The 21,582-nt window shown below is 42.4% G+C and overlaps 1 protein-coding gene and 1 long non-coding RNA gene across 3 annotated transcripts; one reads left to right on the top strand and one right to left on the bottom strand.

Moving 5' to 3' along the window:
- Nucleotides 1-6,939: 6,939 nt before the first annotated feature.
- CAPSL (calcyphosine like) lies at nt 6,940-15,644 on the bottom strand. Of its 2 annotated transcripts, none has more exons than XM_064404264.1 (5): nt 15,365-15,644; nt 11,649-11,782; nt 10,636-10,813; nt 9,780-9,989; nt 6,940-7,113 (listed from the first exon to the last, which is right to left on the bottom strand). In XM_064404264.1, exons 2-5 carry the CDS (start codon nt 11,780-11,782, stop codon nt 7,012-7,014), a joined length of 624 nt encoding a protein of 207 aa, XP_064260334.1. In that variant the 5' UTR covers nt 15,365-15,644; the 3' UTR covers nt 6,940-7,011. The 2 variants fall into 2 exon arrangements, with proteins under 2 accessions (XP_064260334.1, XP_064260333.1); XM_064404263.1 differs by lacking the exon at nt 15,365-15,644 and adding an exon at nt 15,098-15,251.
- LOC135290350 (uncharacterized) lies at nt 8,379-15,631 on the top strand. The gene is made up of 3 exons (XR_010353117.1): nt 8,379-8,462; nt 11,393-11,463; nt 11,954-15,631. It is a non-coding gene; the product is annotated as an uncharacterized LOC135290350 (long non-coding RNA).
- Nucleotides 15,645-21,582: the final 5,938 nt, after the last annotated feature.

Below are 21,582 nucleotides of genomic sequence, written 5' to 3' on the forward strand. Positions count from 1 at the left end.
TTCCTGTCTATGGCCAAGTTATATATAGTCCATATTTGAGAATACAGCCATGGCTATGTCTGGATAATCTGTCAAGTAGTCTCCTTATTCTACATGACAATTTCTCCAGAGCTGTCCACAAATTCCCATCTGCCTCAGTAATCACCCAGGAGTTTTGGTCAGCTTACACATACTCCATGCACTTCCTTTCGCTCAGCACAACTTTCCTTCTCCCCCTTCTGCCTCCAATTGCTCTTACACAGCTGCACACCCAGACCCAGCTTGCTGGCACTGGTTTCTCTGTAGCTGCTTTATGACACAGTGCCTGGAGCTGCCTGCTCCTCCCTGCTACGTGCCCACTGGGCTCCAGCCCCTCTCCTGCAGTCGTGGTGCCACGCAGACACCCTCCCATCTCTGCTTCTCCCTGCACACAGTGTGCAGCCCATGCAAACACCTCCTAGCACTATGAGCACTCTTCTCCTGCACTATGCAAACCTCTCTTAGCTGTACACAAACAAACTTAGACTATAGTCAGTTATAACAATGAGTCATGGTCTAATTCTAATGATGCTGAAAAATGCTAATTACATCTCAAGGCAATAGTCAGCCCCCGCTTAAAGCGTTAGTTTGTTTACCACATCTCCTCCCCTTGTGCACATTCATTAGGCAGGCTGAAAAAACACACACAAATGCTGTGTGTGTCAGTGGGGCAGCAGATGACCAGCTAGCTAAGTGTGGGGAGGCAGGAGGACTGCTTCTGCCAGGGTGGAGGGGTGGCTAAATGCCTGTGATGTGCAGTGAATTCTGGGCTACGAAATAAACGTTGAAAGGGTGGCCTGACAAGCACTGCTGCAGGGACGTGTGGCTGACTCCAGGGCAATTTTTGGCAGGCAGAAGCTGACTATGAAACCATCTCTTCTGGCAGCAAAGGACGTGGTGATGCTGGCAGGGTATTTCTGCAGGGCATGAGTACAGCCCCTTCTCGGCTTCTTAGCAGTAGTGTTTATTGATTTGAAGGCCTGTATTGTACAGCAGTACAGCAGTGCTGCAGCCTGGGGGGAGAAGCAGTTGGATTTTAGTCAATACACTTTAAAATCAAGCTAGTTATCTCAGTGGTTGTAGGGTTTCTGAAGCTATCATTTAAAAACAGATAAAATGTGATGTAAAGAAGTCTTACCACCTCTGTGAAGAATTATTGTGGAGTCAAACACCTCCTAATTACTGTGATCATGAAGCCACCCAAATTAGCACTCCTGTGTGTCACAGAGCATTGGCAAAACAAATCTAATGTACAGACACACAAGAAAACAAGTGATAATGCCAGAAAATGCAATTGCTAAATTATACCGACTCCCTTGCTCACGCGGCAGCTCCAGGTTTCAGTCAGGATGGCTTTTCCTTGGCTTCTAAGCGCCACCTGCTGAAACACCAAGCCACTTGTCAGAGCCCAGCGCTTGGACACTCGCTGGTGCCATCACATCGTGCAGCTCCAAAAGCGTTGCTCAGATGGGACCTGGGGGAACAATCAAGCCCACAACAAACTAAGCAGTATTTCACTTATGTGTAGTCTATGGCCCCAAAGAAGTTTGGGCAAATAAAAAGCAAAAAATAGAGTTTCCAGGATTTATTCATCATTAAAATGAAGTAGGCATCAGTGTCCACAGAAGAACTAACTCCATAGCAGTAACTCAGAAATTTATCTTTTGTAACCTAAGAATGAGAAAAACACTGTTTACAAGGGTGATGGCTATATATTGTGACTCAACAGATCTATATTTTGCAAAAACTTCTTTTGCATCTTCCAGGGAAGTCTGATTTTTACATGTTTTGCTGCAGCAAGATCCAACGCAGAATTCAGTTGAATGACACTAAGGCAAATGGATTGAGATTCTTTCATTAGGAAACAGAGCAGCTGCTATGGGCTGGGAAAAAAAATCCAGTTATTGTTAAATATTGATGGCATAACTTACATGTTGCAGCAAAATAATATTAGTCCAACATCAGGACCATCAGTAAATGACTATAAAAAGTCCCAAAAGTTTGCCAAGCAACAGAAAAAATGAGGCACAAAGCAGAAATACATTGATGAAAATATCTAAAGGAAGAAATCTATGCCACAAAGCTGGGGCTTCTCCAACATAGCCTGACAATTGTGTTTCTGGAAAATGTACTTAAGCTAAAAAAAAACACTCCACCTTTTGAAAGTAAAAAAAAACAACTAACAAGCAAACAAAAAGCCCAACAAGACTAAAAGACTGCAGCTTTTGGAAAAAATACCACGTTTAAATAAAAAAAGGAACAGATTTATCTCAGAAAAAAAAAAAAACAAAACCACTTCTCACATTTTACCACAATCTCTGCTTTTCCACAGAAAACAAGACTTGATTCAACTTCCACAAAACCTTGTATGTCCTTTCTTTCCAAGACATTCAACAAAGGCTGGATCCTGTCCCTAGTCTCCAGCTGCAACACCTGTTGAGATCAGCAGTAGTGCTGTGAGCTGGAGGGAAGCCTGGGTCCCTGTTTTTGTGGAGGTGGGGCTGCTGCACCCGGGGTGACTGCAAACCTCCGGGCATGAGCGTGGAACAGGTGCTAGAGCCAAAACCAAGCTCGCTTTAAAACCACAGGGGTTTCAGACTCTGATGAGGCACACCAGTATAGCCAGGGGGCTGCTGCAAACAGAGAGGCAGCTTTCAGCCACCTGAGGGCTTGCTGTTAAGCACAGGCTACTGGGAATCCTGCTTTCTGCTCACCCTACAAGAGAGGAAAGCTAGAGGAACAGGGTGGGCTATAATCACAGTGACAATAGACAGTAGGCAGCTGCTGGCAGTGCCAGGTTGCTCTTGGCATTACCTCTTTAGTGGGAAACCTCAGTGTGCTGCTGCTGCTACTGCTCCCAGCGTGGAGGATAGGAAATGCAAGACAATAATCAGCAAAATCACTGGTCTTGCTCCTTCTGCCAGTGACAGCTCTGTGATGGCAACGCCGTGCTCTGCCCACATGGCTGCAGAGGTTTGAGGTAGCAGTGTGCAAGGAATTACATAAAGGCAAGTTGGCTTTCATACAGCAATGTGCACAGGTGATTTCATCTGCAAGACTTCTGCTGCTGTCATCTGCCTCTGCCAGGATAGCTTTGTGTCACAAGAGCAGCAGAATGAATCAAATCACTGAAAATCTCTTGTGGTCTAGTTTCAAGAATATATGGCAGAGTGAGGCTTGCATTAAACTCAGGTGCTTGAATCAGAATTTTGTTCTGCAGAATGCAGTATAAAACAGAAAACCTTTCTGTATCACATCAAGCCAAAAATTTCCTCTTGCAGACAGAAACATGAAGCCACAAAGAGCACAGGGAGGCCAGAATGGAAATGTAGTGAAGGAAGCTGCTGAAGTGCTGGCTTTCCAGGAGGAAGACATCAGGAGAAAAGGCCGCCCCACACATATTTTTTCCCGTACCTTGTGCTCTTTTGGGGTAGTGGGGTGGTGTCACCAAGGTGCTCTGATGGCTCATGCAGAGGCAAGAAGTGGGGGCAGAGTTCTGGAAGAGTTATAGGAGCCTTTTTCTCTTGCTCCCACAGGGCTCTACCAACATTTTTGGAGCAAACTTCAGTGCATGCTGTTGAGGAGGGTAGACTTTATTCCTGACAAGATCCTGTACCAGGCAGCAGGCTGGAACTCGAGCTGCAGGCAAAACCTACACCTCTGGGACTGCCCCCCTGCCCCTGCAGAATCAGATGTTCCTGTGGTTTGTGCCATCCTGTTCAGCAGCAGTTGCACAATCAGAATGAAGAAATAATGCTTTGAACATGAAGCACCGACCAAGATCTCCCATCTTGATGCTAGCACCAGATACAATGGTGTGCATTGCCACCTATCTCACAAAATCTGCTGTGTGTGCTGTGAAGCCACAGGCTGGCAGGACAGCATCACCACTTATCTATCTCCTACATCTGCTGGGTCTGTAACCAGCACACTGCAGATGCAGCTGAAAAGGGGCCTTTCAGCTTCATTTTTGGGTTCCCAGATCACAGAGAGGAAGAGAGGAGTGCTGAAGAAAGGATCTGGGCACTTGGTGTTAGTCTTGAAAATCCCTCTTGTCTGGTTCAAATCCCTGTAACTTTCCTTTTAATCCCTGAAAAGTACTTCCTCTGAACATCCAGTGTGTGTGTCTAGTGTGCCATTATGGCTGCATGTTCACCAGCAGAGATTTTACTAACTAGCAGCTAATGCCGGTGTTTGTTCCATTAATTTGCACACATATTAATCAAACTACATTTCATACAGGACAGATTCCAGTTTGAGTTCTACAACATCTGATTACTAGTGAAAAATCATGGGTTTTTTGTTCCCAGATTTTTTTTCCCGTGCAAGCACTATTCCTTTTCTGAAGTTACCAGTTGTTATTCACACTGCTCTAAGAGCAATTCTGTTCCACAGAAGTAGAGGGAAACTTTTCCCCTTACTTCCAAAGCACCTGAAACCACCCCTTGGAAACATGGTTCTGTACAAATGTTGAAATTACTCCGCTGGGAACCATGTTCTCAGGAAACATATCCAGTGAGTAATGAGGTCCACACGCAGGCAGACCTGAGCTGGGAACTGGTTCTGAAAGTACCAGGGATACACCACCAAAGTGAGGGGGTTTAAGTTTTCCTGGATCGCATCCTTCAAGTCCCCACGCAAACCCCATTTGTCCAGCTCAGTGTAAAACTCTTGTCCTGAAGCACAGGATTTTTTCCAGCTGCCACAGGCCCAGCTAAGGCTCCCAGAACCTAGTGGCAAAACTTCTGCTGGTTCCCAAAAAGTACAGTTGTTTTCAGTAACAATCCTCCCTTCTGAAAATGTACATTGGTTTGGGATTAAATAAAATTGGAAGGTATTAGCACCAAAGACAAACTGGCTGCAGTTACTCAAATTAAAACTGCTACTTTCCTTGAACAAATATCAGCCCGTCAGAGCACTGCAGGGTGTGAAGACATGAGATAGCAAGTCAAAAGGAAATATTTCTCTTCTTTTGTGATTCCCACAATCCATCCACATTACTTTCTTTCTGTTTTAAAGAGAGGACAGATAGCATGACACCATGTTGTGAAAACAAATAATAAAAGAGAAGTGAATGGATTCTATTCAAGTTGCCAGACCACATACAGCCCCTATTTGATAGTAAGTTTGGTTTTCATATATATTGGCACTTCAGTAGCATTACAGTAAATAAAGGCTCCTCTTATGATGGCTGGCAATCATAAAGAGAGTTTCTCCACCAGTTTCCAGTGTCAGCCAGTATACAAGATCCAGAGTCTTACTGGTGTAGAAACTAATATAGCTTGCACAACCTTCACTAAGGAATTGCAAGCAGATTTTAGTCATGCTGAGATCATTGCTGGACAAAAAAATAATCAGTTTTGCAGAGGATCAGTGCAGCAAGCATTCAGGACTTCAGTGTTTGAACTGTTAGCAACCCAGGCTAAGAGCTGCAACTTCATGAGAAAGGCTGTTTTGAAGTCCATTCTATCAGCCTGTACTGCTTTTAATTGGCTGCCAGCCTGAAATGGAGCAAATGCTACCATGCAAGTGCATTTATTCTCTGCTACAGCAGCAGCATCTCAGTCTGGGAGAGCAGCAAAATGATAAGACAGGAGCAGAAAGTAGAAGGAAAAAGAAAAAGGTATCAAAGCAGGAAAAATTAGACACCACACACTAGGTTTTTTCAGGATTTTTTTTCCCAGTTTCCTTTGTGTACCATTTCTGCCCTGTCTGAATGGACAAAGGACAACAGATTAACTTAGCCTCATTGATGAGACAAAAAGGGTAGGTTCCCAGTCCTAATTCAGCATCAGAAACAGAAGACAGCAAGATAAGAAAGTTATGAGGTCTTCATTTTTGGAAAACTCTCTGAAGTCACATCTTGGTCATATATCACTGCAAATACAAATAAGTAGTAAACAACTTTTAGTGTAGGTACGTACAGCAACTGCTACCAGGTCAAGAAACATTCCAGGAACAGAAGGAAAAAATTACTGTAACACATGTATCCCCTTTGAAGAAAAATAGAAGTAAAATGACCTCACAGTACAGGAATAAAGGAATCAAAGCAGGAGGAGGGGGTTAATATCAATGATATTTTTGCCCGACCTCTGGGAAGAATGCTGCATCTGACTCCATGATATCAGAAGGTGAATTAATCATTTCATTATACTATATTATTCTATTCTATTCTATATTACACTACATCTAAACTGAAACTGCACAAGCACCCAGCTGCACTGAATTTTGTGACTGTCTCCCGACAGTCCTGACACACACACACACCTGGATGCAATGGGTCACCTCGGGTAAACAATGTCCAGAATACATTCCACATGAGCACAACAAGGAAAGTTATCTGTATGTTTAGTTGTGAGCCAGGATAAAAAAGAGGGCTTTAAAAAGCATTTTTCATTTATCCTGGTCCATGTCTCCCCATCTTTGATTGCCCCTCCAGCCTCCCAGTACTGGGAACTCACATGTTCCCAGCAGCAAGATCAGCAGCTGCTCTATCACACTACTGAGACCCACGAAGCCAAGAGATACTGCAGTGCTACAAGTGACAGGTCTACATGACCTTCCTGGGAGAGACTGCCTTCCATTTAAAACATCCTGTCCAAGACCACCAGACTTCAGAATATTTTGGTTTCCATCTCTTGCATCTTCTTCAAAACAGAGCTGTATCTAACATTGCAAAGGGGAGGTTCAGGAGCGACCTGTTGCAGATGTCAGAAAAGAAAAGAACAGCTCATCTCAGAAAAGGGATGGAAAGAGGAAAAAGACAGATGTGTGGGGTGGCCAAATGTCAGATCAGATCTGCTCTCTGATTATGCTCTGATTCCCTGAGGCTGAGCCTACTGAAGTATCTGGGAATTAATTCTGCAGATTGAAAGTAATTGGCACAATTACTGGAAACTGTTGTTATGGAACAAGGCAGTGTTGCTGTATGTACGCTTTGTTAGAGGAGCCTATAAAAGGTGAAGGAAAAGTCTTGCTTCTTTAAGTATACAATTAGAGTTTCCAAACATTCTTCATCATGATGATGAAGTAGATATCTGTGTCTACTGAAGCACTGACTCCGGCATAGTAGTTCATGAATTCTTCTGTTGTGACCTGAGACAGAGAAATAAGAATAGGAAAATGAATATTTGCTTTTATTTAATGCTGTAAGTCAAAACAACACATTGAGAAGAACCTTTAATGAAACTGAACATCTGCTATTTCATGTTGTGGCTAACAAAAAGGAATCCAACAGGACGAATTAAGACACTTATAATTTCCTTAATTTCATTTTGCTAGAAACAAGAATTCTTGTCCTCCACAACACCTGGATGGAGATGAAACATGTGAAGTTTGACTAACCTTACCAGGAACTGAAGTTAAAATCATTTCTGACTAAGAAGACAATTTTTTATGCACTTTTTTCCAGGGATGCTATAATCTGCTTCTTCGCATAATTATTAATAAAGTGGGTGAGGTTTCTGATGCAATTCAGAGACAGCTTGGAACTTTATAGACACCTCTAGAGGGAAAATATCATTGCTCTAAACAAGTCTCCCTTAATGAAGCAAATATTATTTCAAATATCTAAGAGTTTTGAATAGCTTTCATGGATATTTTGAGGTTTAAAAATTACCATAAAAAATAAATAATCAAATTAACCAAGACAAAAACTGTGCGTGTCTCTTGTGATGCCTTAACTCTTGAATTGTGTACATCATTCTTTGAATAAACAAAGAAAAATTTGAAAAATACAAAACAATATTAAAAAGACATTTAGCTATTACAGAGTGTCCAAAGGAGGGCCAGGAAGATACTGAAGGGTCTAGAGGGGAAGCTGTGTGAGGAATGGCTGATGTCACTTGGTCTGTTCAGCCTGGAGGAGATGAGGGGAGACCTCACTGCAGCCCCAGCTCCCTCATGAGAGGAAGAGGAGGGGCAGGCACTGATCTCTGCTCCTTGGTGACCAGTGACAGCATCCAAGGGAGTGGCCTGAAGTTGTGTTAGGGGAAGTCTAGGCCGGACTTCAGGAAAAGGCTCTTCCCCAGGGGTTGTTGGGCACTGGAACAGGGTCCCCAGGGCAGTGGTCATAGCACCAGCCTGACAGAGATCAAGAAGCATTTGGACAATGCTCTCAGACCCATGGTGTGATTTCTGGGTGTGCTGTTCAGGGCCAGGATTTGGATCTGATGGTCCTGATGGGTTTCTTCTAACTCAGCATATTCTGTGATTCTATGATATCTGCTCTGATTGCATTGTGTGTTTGAGAACTTAATAAAACATGACAATAGGGAGAAGGGACCACTTCAGACTGTTCTACCATCACAAGATGATTACAAGCCTCACTAAAACTGCCTATTGTAGAGGCACCCCTATTGTAGAGGCACCCAGCAAGACCACGGTGAAGAGGGCCTTTCTAGCAAATGCTCAGCCTTGAGGCATTTCTGCTAAAAGCATTTTAGGTATTCAGTATCATTAGTGTCTTCTGATTCAGGAAAGCCACAGTCTGTTCTCAGAAGAAACGGTAATCAGCTGAGCTAACATCAGGATTGCTGACCAAGGGGTAGATGATCAGAGTAACCAGGCACTGGTTACTCTGATCATCAAGGATCAGTTTGGGAACTCATTTAATGTGTTCATTCATGTATGACCTCAGCACAAAAAGCAGGAACATTTTGCTTGAAATTTGCTAGGTGTCACCACTGCAGGTGGAAGGGGATAGCTGGCTCTGAGCTGGTGTCTCTGAGGATGACACTGCAGCAGAGGGGATGAAATTCAGCTCTACTAAGTGCAAAGTCATGCCTAAAGTAGATAAATGCCATCGCCTCTAAAACAGAGGGCCTGAATGGTAGGAACAAAGCAAATGAAGGATTTGGGTGGAGCATTAGACAGGTAGGAGTCACCAGTGCAATGCAGGCCTGAAAAGCATGTGCAGCCTGGAGAGTGGGAAGTGTTAAAATCATTCCACAAAGCACTGATAAAAACTTACAGCCTAGTTTATTATTATTAACTGCTCAGATTGAGAATATCACCAAGTGAACCACAGAGATACAGGATTGCTCTGAGCTGGTCAACAGATGTAAATTCAGACCAAATAAGTCTGCAGGCACATAAAAGGGGGAAAGAGCATGCTTGGCTCAGAGATGGTTGCAGAGGATGTATAAGAAGTCCATCATAAAAGTGCCTAGGCTTTGCACCTGAGCCAGAGAGTTGAGCCAGAGTGGAGGAAGGGCTCCCAGCTCATGGCTCTGTCCTAGCTTGTGGCTCCTCAGGGTACATGCCTGTGGCAATAGCCCCAGCCCCATCCTCCCTCCTACTGTCTGTATATAAATCCAAGTCAAGTGTCTCAGTAATTACACTGGAGAAGAACTAACTGTAAAGTATTCAAAAAAGCAGGGAGCCTGCTTTTGAACTGGATCCTAGTATGTGTTCTCCTAAAAAGTGAAAAATCCCCCAATTTATGTGGTTCATTAAAGTCAGCAATTTTGTGGGGTAGTCTGAAGACGTACTTAGTGTAATCTATGAAAATTGATTATTAAGGCTACAAGCCTTAATGCAATCTCACAACCACCCTTGTACCTCCTGCAGAGTCCCTTTGCTTCAGAATGTGCAAAGGCTGTATCAGATGCTGTGCACAGGTTATGCATCTACTTTGATTTTCCATATAAATGTGATGCAAATGGATGTTTGGTACTGCAATTACTCCCCGACTTAATAACCTAAGCCAAGTTCTGAGTCAGATGATGATTTCATAGGTTGCAATCAGGTGCTTCACTTACTTTCCCATCTTTGTCATAGGGTGAATCAAAATTATCCAAAAAGGCTCTAAAAACTTGATCTTCTGTCCAGTCTCCATTTAGGTATTTGGGATGACATTTTGCATTATAAGTCTTGCGTAAGTCTTCAATTGTTATGACACCATCTCCAGTCTTGTCTAACTTCTGAAATGCCTGCATGACAATCTCTTTTCTTGCATTGGACATGGGAGGCTGTAAAGAAATATTAACAGAATAATTTTGTTTTTGCCAACTACTTACCCAGTTCCAAATTCAAGTACTTGTTGTTGCTAATAGCAAAACTTTCAAGGTAGATGGGACAATATACTGGTGATAGTTTACACTGTCCAGGAGCTAGAAAGGGCAACATATCCTCAAAAGAGCAATACGATTAAGACTGTTCAGTGTCTACCCATACAAAAGCAAATGCAAAATAAGAGAGAAAATACTACCTAGAACACTTTTATCAGCTTCCCATTTTAAATATTTCCAACAATAAATTACTAATTACCCAAAGTACTAGTCTTTTCTATCTTAATTGTTTAGGCATCAGCAGAACAAAGATACCTCAGACAAAATCAATTACTGTGGTGGATTGGAGAAAGTATCCCCTGAATAAGTTAATGTTATAAAGAGATGCATCATAAAATGGCCGACAAAGAAGTGAGATTGAAGGGTTGAACCGCACAGGTACCCAGACTGCAGCACAAGAATTTCAGTATCTAAATTAAGGCCTCAATTAATTGAAAGAAAAAATCACAACTGCTTATTTGCAAATATTCTATTCTACTTTGTTCTGTTCTGTTCCACTATATCTTAATTCATTTAATGCAATAACAACATAAATTCCAAGACTTACTCTCAGTGTAACAAGAAATTCATCCAAATCAATTTTTCCACTGCCGTCTTTATCAAATATCTGGAAAAGCTCTTGTGCTTCTTCCTTATTGATCAGCACAGCATAATGACGTAGTCCTCTCAGAAACTCATTGAAATCAAGACTTCTGCTATTGTTACCATCAAGAATCCTAAATGCTCTGTGGAAAACATGAAATTTGAGGAAAATTCATAGAAAGACATGGAGAATGCTGCAGTGGTTCAGTACAGTACTGGAGTAGAGAGTCACCTTACTGAAATAACATTTCTTCCTTGTTCTGTATTCTGAGGGGAGAAAAAAAATAAAAAACCCCAACCAACAAACCCCCTACACTTATTGGCAGTAGAGATGACTTGTTTAGATAGGGTATATGAATATTAATGTCTGAAGTTAAATGAGGGAAAGGCTGACATAGTATTCTTGTTCATTATAGCTCTCTGCCCCTGAAAGTTGCACATCTAGATGAAGTTCTAGCTGGTCACCATCTGGGTCCATTTGTGGTGTATGGGGCCTGGGAGGGATCTCAGGGTGAGATACAACACCCATTTCCTAGGGATGGGATGCTTGCAAAAAGGTTTTAGGTGCCTTCCATAAACTAGACACCTAATAGACCATTACAACAAGGCCATCATATCCAAAAGGGAAGGAAGCTTAAAATCTCCAGTGCTGAAATACTTAAGATAATTTTAGAAAACACCAAGGAGAGATATATGTTATGTTCCCTTCTTTTCTCTGGCAGGAGTCATTCTGGGTCTCACAGAAGGACTTTCTCATGAGGGATTCACAGTCTTCAATCCTTCAAAAGATCAGGTCAGTCCTGCATCCCAAAACACATAAGCCTCAGTGGCAGGCTCTGTGGGTTGTGGCATTTACACTGAAATGAGAATACTCAAGGAAAACTTGAAAACTCGAGTTTTGGTCCCTGTTTAGGGTGTGAGCCTTTTGCACCTAAAACTATTAGGCTGAATAACAGATTTGACATCTTGCATACTCACTTGCCAAGTCCTTTGATGCCAGCAGATCCCCTTGCTAAACACTGCATGCGAAGTCTTTCTAAAGAGTTAGTGATTTTGGGCAGGCTTCTTTTTGCAACGTTTGCCAACTCTCGGTCATGCCTTGCTGTGCCCATCTGGAAGACCAAAACACTTATGTGGCGTGGATTCACATTCAGACACAGTGCTGAAACCTACCTTAGTATACAAAGCATCCCAAACTCCTAACTTGCAAAATGCTGGTAGCAACTCTTTCATGAGAACCCATTTTGACCCTCTATTTCCTTTTGCTTATATCCTTCTATCAGAAAGGGAAATTGCCAATATAAGCCACTGACCATGAAAGGAGGGCTCAGGCAACCACCCTGTGATTAATCCAGATGCAGACAGGAAACTGTGTGTGAGAAATTTCTGCCTACAGTGTGAGAACACTGTGACAACTGATGAGTGTACTCAGGAGTGTGTGACTCCCTGTGTGTCCATAGCATCCTTGCCAAGCATCTTCCACATGGCCAGATTTGCAGCTATCATTTGACCACAGGAAGAAAAAAAATTTTCTGGCTGAGGACGTTTGCCTTTGATTCACTTTTGTTCCACTGAGGTCCCGATTCTGCAGAGCAGAGATTTCTCCCACTGCATATCTGAGCAGCAGCAGTCACCTACACATGACACCTACTGCTTTTAAACACAACTGCAGAACAAATTAATACCTTAAACTTTCACAGTATTTAGCACCCCAGGATTTGACATGCTGACAACAAAGGCCTTCCACCTTCCCTCAGAGGAAAACAGTGGAATAAAAATAGGGAAAACCAGCTTGTGACTCTGCAGTGCTGCAACAGCACCACCAAGAGAAGCATGCCCAGGCTGGCAGAGACCCACTGCTTCTCCCACAGGGATTATTTGTGCCTAGTGCTAAGAAAAGTGGGACTGCACATGCCCATGCTGATATTTTAGGGCCACAGTGAATCCTGGGCACATGCTCATTGCCAAGACTGCTGTTCCATAGCCTGGCTGATGGGTCTGCAGCAGACCATGAAGATTCCCAAAATATTTTCCAGCCTTTCAAACGTCATGGGATAGGGGCACACAAGAGTCACAGAAGTTACAACAGAGCACTAGACTCAGAGGGTGGCTGGTGCTGTGCTGAGGCCATGCTGGGATGAGGAGATGAAGCTGAGCAGCCCTGTGAGGCACTTCCAATCCCATTGTCATTCCACGTGAAGAAGTGTGAATTTAAATGATCAGACAAAACATCTAAGAAACATGGAATTAAACTGTTTCATCTTAACTGTTCATCCACTCCTGTTTACAGAGCATTGGCTATGGCTGCTGGTAATACCAAATATGCTGAATTTTATAACCACTTTAGATTACTCCAGCTGGGCTTCAAAAAACAGAAAAATAAAATGGTTTTGTACTCCCCAAATGGTTTCAGTACTAGCTTAATGCAGAAGTCTAGAGAAGTAAAATACAGAGCATTTTGGCCTTTGCTTCAGACAGAGCAAGCAAAGTTCTTCTGGGAACTCATTAACCAGTGACCAGGCAGATCTCACAGCTGTATGAGATCAGCAGCCAAAAATGTTTTTTAAAAACAATGACCTGTCCTTAAAGGGGAAATACTTTAAAATACAATGAGGTTACAGAAATACAGTGAAAACTATATTTACATTATATAAAAATGTACTATTGCTTATCTATAATATGTAGCAACTATACATCTATATGCAGAGTACATGATGCAAGTGTATCATTATGCAGTGTGATTCTCTCTACACAATGTTATGTCCTCTGTAATTTCTGCAGTAAGAATAAAGTTCGCTTCTACATCTATGAGCATTTCTGCCTCACCACCTCTAGGCTAAGCTGTTCCAGCATTGAATAATTTTTCTTTTGATGTATGCTGTTTCCAGTCTGAATTTCCACCATATTAGATGCTGGTTTACTCTTACAAGATTAAAGAGCTACCTATTAAAAAATGTCCAGGTGTAAGTACTTGAAGTACCCTTTTAAACTAACTTTGGCTTAGTAATTAGGCATAGCTCAGGACTCCTGGTAAAAAATGAATTTCCAGATGTCAGGTAATTCTGCTATTGCTCTTGAACTTTTCAATTTTTTCCCAGTGTTCTTTCTGAAATGGGTCAGAGCACTCCAATAATCTCACTAATATCATAGGTAAAGATATTCCCACTTCTTTTCGCCCCAGATATCATGGTTAAAACCACTAATAATAAATATTTCTGCTGCTCTTTGCAAATCTGCATTCTCTATAAAGTTCACTAACTAAATCACCAACAAGTTTCTATACAAAAACTTAGCAATTAAAGTCTGTTTGCAAGGTAATTGAGTTTTAGCATCACATTAAAACCTCTCAAACAGGACCTGGCTTCCACATGGCAGTAAGCATTTGAGAACCCTTTCTATACATCCAGAAGATACAGAAAACCAGTTAAATATAAAACCTGCTACATGCAAGCCTGGTCCATAGTGTCACTTATATCACTTTCCTATTTCTGTTGGCTGCAGGCTTATGTTCAAGGTAAACCCTTCCTAGGCTATATTGTAAGAAAAGAGATTGCAAATCAGTGCAAGGAGGGACGAATCACATCCTCTTTCCTCCCCTTTCATTTTGCTCTTGCTCCTTTCGGAATAATGTGAAGTCATAATGATGCAGTCAGGGTTTGTTGAATATAACTGTTTTCTGCATAGTGTACAAATGTGCTAAAACTTAATACCATTAATAAAACAAGAACAACTCATAAAAGTAATTCCAAATGGTTTTAATTTGTGTATCTCATCCAAGACCATCAGATGTCTCCCTCAGTGAAATTAACCAGCAGTGTTTATTTGAATTTTGAATGCTAGAGAGTTTTGTTTTGTTTAACAGCCTAGGCTATGAGCAATTACCCCACTCTGTCAGCATTGTTTGTTTCTATAGGTGATGTTGTGTTGTGCAGGCCAAACAGAAATGATTGCGTTTATTTCTAACAAATACAAAACTTTAAATTTTGGATTGGATTTTTCCAGAAGAATCTTAGGCTGTTCAGCAACCAGATCACTTTACATTCCTCTGTGCCTGAGGATTAAACCTGGAAAGAGTCAGATTCAGACTAAGCTCTGCAACATTTGTTTAGATATTATCCTTCAGCTGAGCCCACCCAAGAGCCTCCTATGAAAATCCTAAAGCCACTGCAGTATGTCAGGCAGAGTTCCATGTGGATTGCCCAGGCTCCTGAAAGCTGCTGTCTTGGCCAAAGACACAAGCAGCACACCACTCACCCCAGAGCAGAAGATCTCAGGATCTCAGAATAAATTAAGTGGCCTAAACCAATTGCACACATTTAGTTCACTTCTAATAATTTCATTGAATCATTAAAAGCACAAAAACTGCAGGAGTATTTGACAACCGTCTAAACACCTGCTTAAAAATTTGGCTTCCCAGCCTCACTGACCTTTCTGCAGCTCCCACCCATGTCTCTCTCCATCGTGACCAGCATCATCCAGCTTCACCCTTCTGAGAGGTGGACATTACTGCAATTGCTCTTTTGCATATATACATATATATGTATAAATATATATATACATATATTTATATATCTAAATTTAAAAATCAGATTTAAAATAGATTTAATTGAAATTAATTGAAATTAATTAAACTGCTCCTGGCTGATCAGAGAAACTTATTGTTAGGTAGCAAACAGGAAAAAAAAATCCTTTACCTGCAATGTTTTTCTGAACCTGAGGGTTTTCCACTCAGGACTGGAAGGTGTTACAGAGGCTGGGATAGTGTTGTGCCTCCAGGCTCAAGCAACAAGTTCAGGTGATAATGGGCCGCAGCCTCACTGCAAAGCTTCCTTATCCATCTCGTTTTACCTGTTTACACGCACGGCTGCCTTGGCCCCCCTTTTGTGGGAGGCCTGGATTTGCCAGCTGGTCTCCAAGGTGACACTGTAGGCTGTGGCTGGCCCAATCTGCAATTACGCTGCTTCCCTGGACAATTGCTCTGGTGTTTTTATTTTATTTCTTTTAAAAATAATGCCTTTTCTTCTTATCTTTGCCCACATGGGCTGAAGAGCAGCGGAGAGTGGGAGGCACCTTGTGCTGCCCCTTGCTGAGTTATAAGATCGAGGGAAAGTGGCTGTGGAAAAGTGCTGCATTGCACAGTTGTGTTTCTAGAACACGTTCCCTGCTTTCATAGTTGATAGGGTTGAAAAAACTCTCTGGTTCAATTGTTTACTGAAAACATAGTAGAAGCATGTAAGCAAAAGACTGTCAGTTGTGGTTCACAAAGAAAAAACCCTTTTCCTGATGATTAATTGCCACTTTGAAGACTGGCTGGTGGTTAGAACCTCTGGGGAGATGCTGAGCTTGTGTTCATTTGTAGCAAGAAGAAAGCAGAAAAGGTTAAACACCCATACGATTAGGAAAAATTGCTCTCTGCCTAGACACAGCTATTAGTGACTTGGTCTGCAGAAGGTCACAAACATTGTCAGTAAGATAATGTACCACTTTGGTAGGGAATCAAGATGTTGATAGATTCCTTAGGGGTAGGAAATAGCCTGTGTGTGTTCCCTGGTCCTGTGGAGCAGCAGCAAGGTGAACATGTAAGATCAAGGCTGATGGCAAAGGCAGAATGTAGAAGTCAGTGTGAGAGCACTGACAGAGTGGGAAATTAAGGGAGAGCCCTGCTCTGGCCATGGATGAAACACTGAGCAAGAATGAAAAAGTGCATTGTTTCCTGGCAAAAGCAGAAAATTATTTTAGGCAATTGCTAGACTTGCATCCTGGCAGGCTGCTTATCTCTCATCAACAGGTACTTCCTGGTATTAAACCGAAGCTTGTGCAAGACTTAGAATATTCTTTTATGTCTCTCATATGGCAGCTGATTGCACATTAATGCACAAGCAGAGAACAAGGCTTATTTAATCATTTACTGATTCAGAAATACTTCCTTTGTGAAAATGTAACAACCTTCCATCCACTGTCTTTGTTTTGTGAATTGATCTCCAGAGACTTTCTGGGAATGCAGAAGAGATAAAGGGCTATGAACATTATATAGGCTGCCGCCTGTTCACACACTCTGCAAAGACAAAACAGAGGCACTGAGGGCCAGAAAAACGGTTTTCCAAGTTGAAATTCCAAATTCCTTGGAATTCAGCCTCCCACCCAAATAAAGAAATTCTTCAAGTGCAGATTTTGCACTGACTTTCAGAGGTTTGCAGCAGATTGAAACAACAGGGATGGGCTCTTGAAAGCAAAAAAAGAAAGTTAATTCAATATCTGGACACTCAACTGCATTCTGCTGCCTTTTCTTCCCTCTGCCAGTGAGCCCAGAGACACACAAACACAATGGATGTTTACTCTACACTCCTCTGGAAACTGGACTGTGACATTTCTGAGATGGTTAATGAGTATTAACAGGCTTTCAGGTGTCTCAGATTATATCAGGGTGTGATGAAATTTATTTGGTTATACCTGTTCTGTTACTGTGCACAAAGCTGTAAGCAGAGTTCAGTGAATTCAGAATTTTTCATAAAAGATATAGAGATTTCATCAGAACTCTGACATTTTTCCTCATCATTTTCTAACTAGCACTGAATACATACATACCTAGTTGATTGCTGTTTTTTTTTCTTAACAGCCTGGGCTGTCTGCTCAGTTTGTAGTTCAGCACTGGACTGAATTAACTAAGAAAAATATACTATGAGGCCTAACATGATCTATAAACTCGTGACAGAGTAAATTTAAGTCAATTGAAGTTTCTAAAAATTCAGATTTTGTGTTGAATTTAGGCAGGAGGAAAGGTGTAATGCCTTATAAACTTTGTAAGAAGTGTCTTAAAAAAAAAGTGGTCCTTGTGTTTTGCAGTTTAGTTTACAAGTTTTATCACTGTTTCTTAATCTGCCATCTGTGACCATTGTTGTGGAGAAGCTCCTCAGCTATGTGAAGAACAGATATGAGATATCTGCTTGTCCTTGGTAGAGAAATCAGTAGAGTTGTTTGTGTGGAATACAGATTAAAAAAAATAGCAAGCATGAAGTACCAGAACACAATGTAGCAAAGAAGATTAATATTACAGAATCAGTCTCTGGGTTTTTTTCCTGCCATTAAAATTAAGCAAGTTTCACATACACTAAAAAAGAAACCTTCATGGTGAGTACATTGTCAAGGGAAAAATATTCTGATTTTAAACCAAGATGTAATCCAATTAAATTACAGAATCAGAGAATGGTTTGTGTTGGAAGGGACCTTACAGATCATCTAGTTCCAAACACAACTGAACTCTGACTCTGAATAAAATGTTCTTATATCCAAAAATGCTGTCTCCCTGTGTGGTTTGTAGTTATCCAGCTGAAATTAATTGTCTTCTCTTCAGAGCAGACACCAGCTGGCACATGCAGACTGTGCTCATGCTACTGAGCTAATTCCTAAGAGAGTGGTCACCACCAACCTGCCTGCTGGGTGCCGGCCCCAGAGCTGCTGTGTGACAGCCCCAGCCCTGTTCCCATGTAGGTCTGACCCCACAGCAGCGACCCTGATCTCGCCGCTCCGCGCTGAGGAGCGTTTCCAGCCCGAAGGGTGCACTCCGCCAGCAGCGCCTGTGTGATGGATTGCTCTGCCTGCCTACACAACTACAGCATTCCTAACCTGCACCTTCACTTGCCTTTTTCCCTTGCTCTTGGGAAGCAGAAGCAGATTTTGGTTTTTTTCATGCTGTGTCAGCTGATAAATGCACTTGACTAGTTTTTTTGAAGGTTATTTGAGACCAGGAGCATTCCAGAAAAAGAGGCAGTTATCTTTAAAACTTTTCTTTTTTTTAAGATCTACCACAAATCTGTTTTCAGTTGGAGGATGGAAAATGAAAACACTAGATATTTCAGTTTTTAAGAATTTAGGCAACTAATGTTTACTAGAAATTGATTATTTTTATCCTGTGCCTTGAAATAATGGCAATGTAAGTTCTTGAACATTTCAGGCCAAATAGAAAAACAATGTTGTGGGTGTTAGGGTTTTTTTTTTATTCTACTGCATTTCTCAAAAATTTTGGCAATTTTCTGTCAACCACAGTGAAACAATGTGATGGAGGTCTGACATGCATGAGAAACTTCTGTGCTCAACCCTCTCTCTTTTGTCCACAGAAGAAAACAGTTAAATTGCCCCAGCATTTATTAGGATCAAATACCTTTTGATGCTGAAAAGCTGTCCTTAATCATTGCGAAGTGGGGGAAGTAGCAAAGAATAGAACAAGAACAGTCTGCAGCTTGCTTCAACAACAACCAGAACAATCTGTCCTCAATGAAGGGGGCAAAGAGGAGGGAGCCAAAACCAGAGAGGAGAAGGTTTCAGCAAGCTGTTCCTCAGAGAGGCCTCCCTAAAGACAGTCACCAAGTGCTGAAATGTCCTGGGGAAGGAAGAGCAGTTGTGAAGTCTGCTCTTGGCACAGGCATATGCCAAGAGGGGGAGTCTTGATCATTTTTTTACAACCTTGCCAGTCCTCTGAATTGTGGATTTTTACAGTTATCTGGGATGATGCAAGCACCATTAATTAGGCAGGAGAGGAAAAGGTGGTGGGAAGTAATGTCAGTATCATACAGGGCAGAGCCAGGCCAAGCACTGCTGCAGGAGTATCTGGAGGAGCTGACGAGAGGGGAGCTGTATTGGCTGCCAGGGCAGGGAACTCTGTTCTTGCCAGCCCGTGGAGCCAAACTGACTGCAGCTATGACTTCGGCCTGTGTGGTATCATTTCTTAAATAACCACAAATGGGATGTATTCTTTTCTTGTTATTCATTGGAGCTTCCTCTCCAAATTATCAGGAACTGTTTTGGTTTCTGACTCCAGAAAAGTGCTGGTGGTATGTGAGTGTGAGCTGAATGCCTTTTCCAACCAGGAACCAGGGCACGCTTGACATGGCAGCACAATTCAGTGCTCAGCATGCTGGGGATACTCATCAGCATGGCTGGTGATATACATTCACTCTAGAGGGCTTTGTGATGTCCCAGAGCCCCTTCTCTCCATAGCCTCTGCATTTCAGAACTGACTTCTGTCACCCAAAGCATGAGGTATTGCCAGGCTGTATTGCTAGGTATTGCCAGAGGACTGCACAGCAGGCCTGTGCCAGGCTGCCACCTTGGCACAGGAGCTGCTGTGCCTCAGCAAAGGTCTCTTTTCTCTGTCTGTGAATAAGAGACTCAGGGATGAGTCAGCACATAGAACAGACAGTCAGATCTCAAAACAGATGAATGCATCCTCACTCATAAATAAGGGCTGGAAGGAAAGAGGTGATGTGGTCGTAAAAGTCCCACAGGAGTGTCTCTGCCAACAGGCTTGCCAACTTTGCGACAGGGGCTTTAATGCAGATTTGCGGGGACACATGACAAAAGCCTGAGAAGGAGGAGAGGTATGGGGTGGCCCTACCATTTTCCAGCACTGGAAACAGCACTGCTGGCAACCAGGTCAAATGCCTCCATAGCACAGATGCACATGCACAAGAAGACCAGGAGACAAAAGTCTAAGCATGGTCCTGAGTGACAGAATCACAGAATCATCAAGGTTGGAGGAGGCGTTCAAGATCATTAAGTCCAGCTGTCAACCCAGCACCACAATAATCACCTCTAAATATATTCCCAAATGCCACATCCAGGTGCCTCCTGAACACTTCCAGAGAAGATGACTCCACCACCTCTCTGGGCAATCTATTCCAATGCCTGACCACTCTTTCAGAAAAAAAAATATTTTTCCTAATATCTAGTATGAACCTTCCCTGGCATAACTTAACACTATTTCTTCTCATCCTTTGGTTTGAGACATGGCAGAAGAGACTGACTTCTACCTGGCTACATTCTCCTTTAAGGAAATTGTAGAAAGTTATATGGTCTCCCTTGACCCTCCTTTTCTGCAAGCTAAACACACCCAGATCCCTCAGCTGCTCCTCATCAGGTTTGTGGTCCAGACCCTTCAGGTCTGTTTCATTTCCCTGAACTCTCTCCAGCACCTCAATGTCCTTTTTGAAGTGAGTGTCTGGAACTGAAGCCAGGGTTAAAGGTATGGTGCCCAGCACAGAGGAACAGTCACTACCCTGATCCTGCTGGCCACACTATTGATGATCCTGGCCAGGATTCCATTGGCTTTCTTGGCCACCTAGGCACACACTGGCAAACTCCTAATTTCTTCCCATTTGCCCTGGTAGAGAAGTTAGATTTAAACATTTGTAATTCCAGTCTACATCATTAGGCTTTCTGAGAGTGCTAACCTTCAGCCTTGGTGGAATTAAAATTGCTTAGCACCCCTTCCAGTTTCATAAGTCTCTAAAATTTTGATCTTTGGGTAAGTGTCTCTCTTAAAATAAGTGCATGCATTCCCTACCTGAACATGTGTAGGTATCTTTGGCACATTCCAAAGCCCAAGGGAGTTTGGGGTCAACCTCCCCCAAAGCTTCCAAGGGAGCAAACACAGACATTCACAATGCCCAGCAGAGGCAGGGGAATTGCCATCACAACACGGGGTATTGACATGAGCCCACCTCTCAGGGGATAAAGATGAAGACAGGCCCCTACTCCACTATCTCTGGCCCTGTATAATTTTGCTTGTGCATTGTTTTTTTCCAGTATCAACCTCCAGTATCCAGTCTGGGCATGCTCCTCATAGACGAAGGAGACCACTGAGCCAGGAGGCCCCAGTTAGAACTCGTGAACTGTGGCTTTGTCAGTGCTGAGCAGGAGAAACGGCCAAATCCCCACACTGCAGTTTTGGGAATCCAATTAGAGATGTCTTTCTATACTGTTCTGTCTCTTTCTACGACAATGACTTTAAAGGCTCCAGCAAAACAGATCTCACTATAAAAGTACTTTTTAAAAAAGAATTCACATGAATGGGCAAATATAAACTAGTTCCATCTGCTTACTACCCCCTGTGTATTACAAACCACAGAAATGAAAA

The sequence above is a fragment of the Passer domesticus genome, chromosome Z (assembly GCF_036417665.1).
Source record: "Passer domesticus isolate bPasDom1 chromosome Z, bPasDom1.hap1, whole genome shotgun sequence".
NCBI classification, from domain to species: Eukaryota; Metazoa; Chordata; class Aves; order Passeriformes; family Passeridae; genus Passer; species Passer domesticus.

Bases quoted from the DNA above. Each gene is read 5' to 3' on its own strand.
- CAPSL (XM_064404263.1), bottom strand. From the start codon at position 15,145: ATGATGCTGGTCACGATGGAGAGAGACATGGGTGGGAGCTGCAGAAAG. The intron at 11,783-15,097 runs GTCAGTGAGGCT...TTGGTCTTCCAG, and splicing joins TGGGTGGGAGCTGCAGAAAG to ATGGGCACAGCAAGGCATGA. The intron at 7,114-9,779 runs GTAAGTGAAGCA...TCTCTGTCTCAG, and splicing joins CCTATGACAAAGATGGGAAA to GTCACAACAGAAGAATTCAT.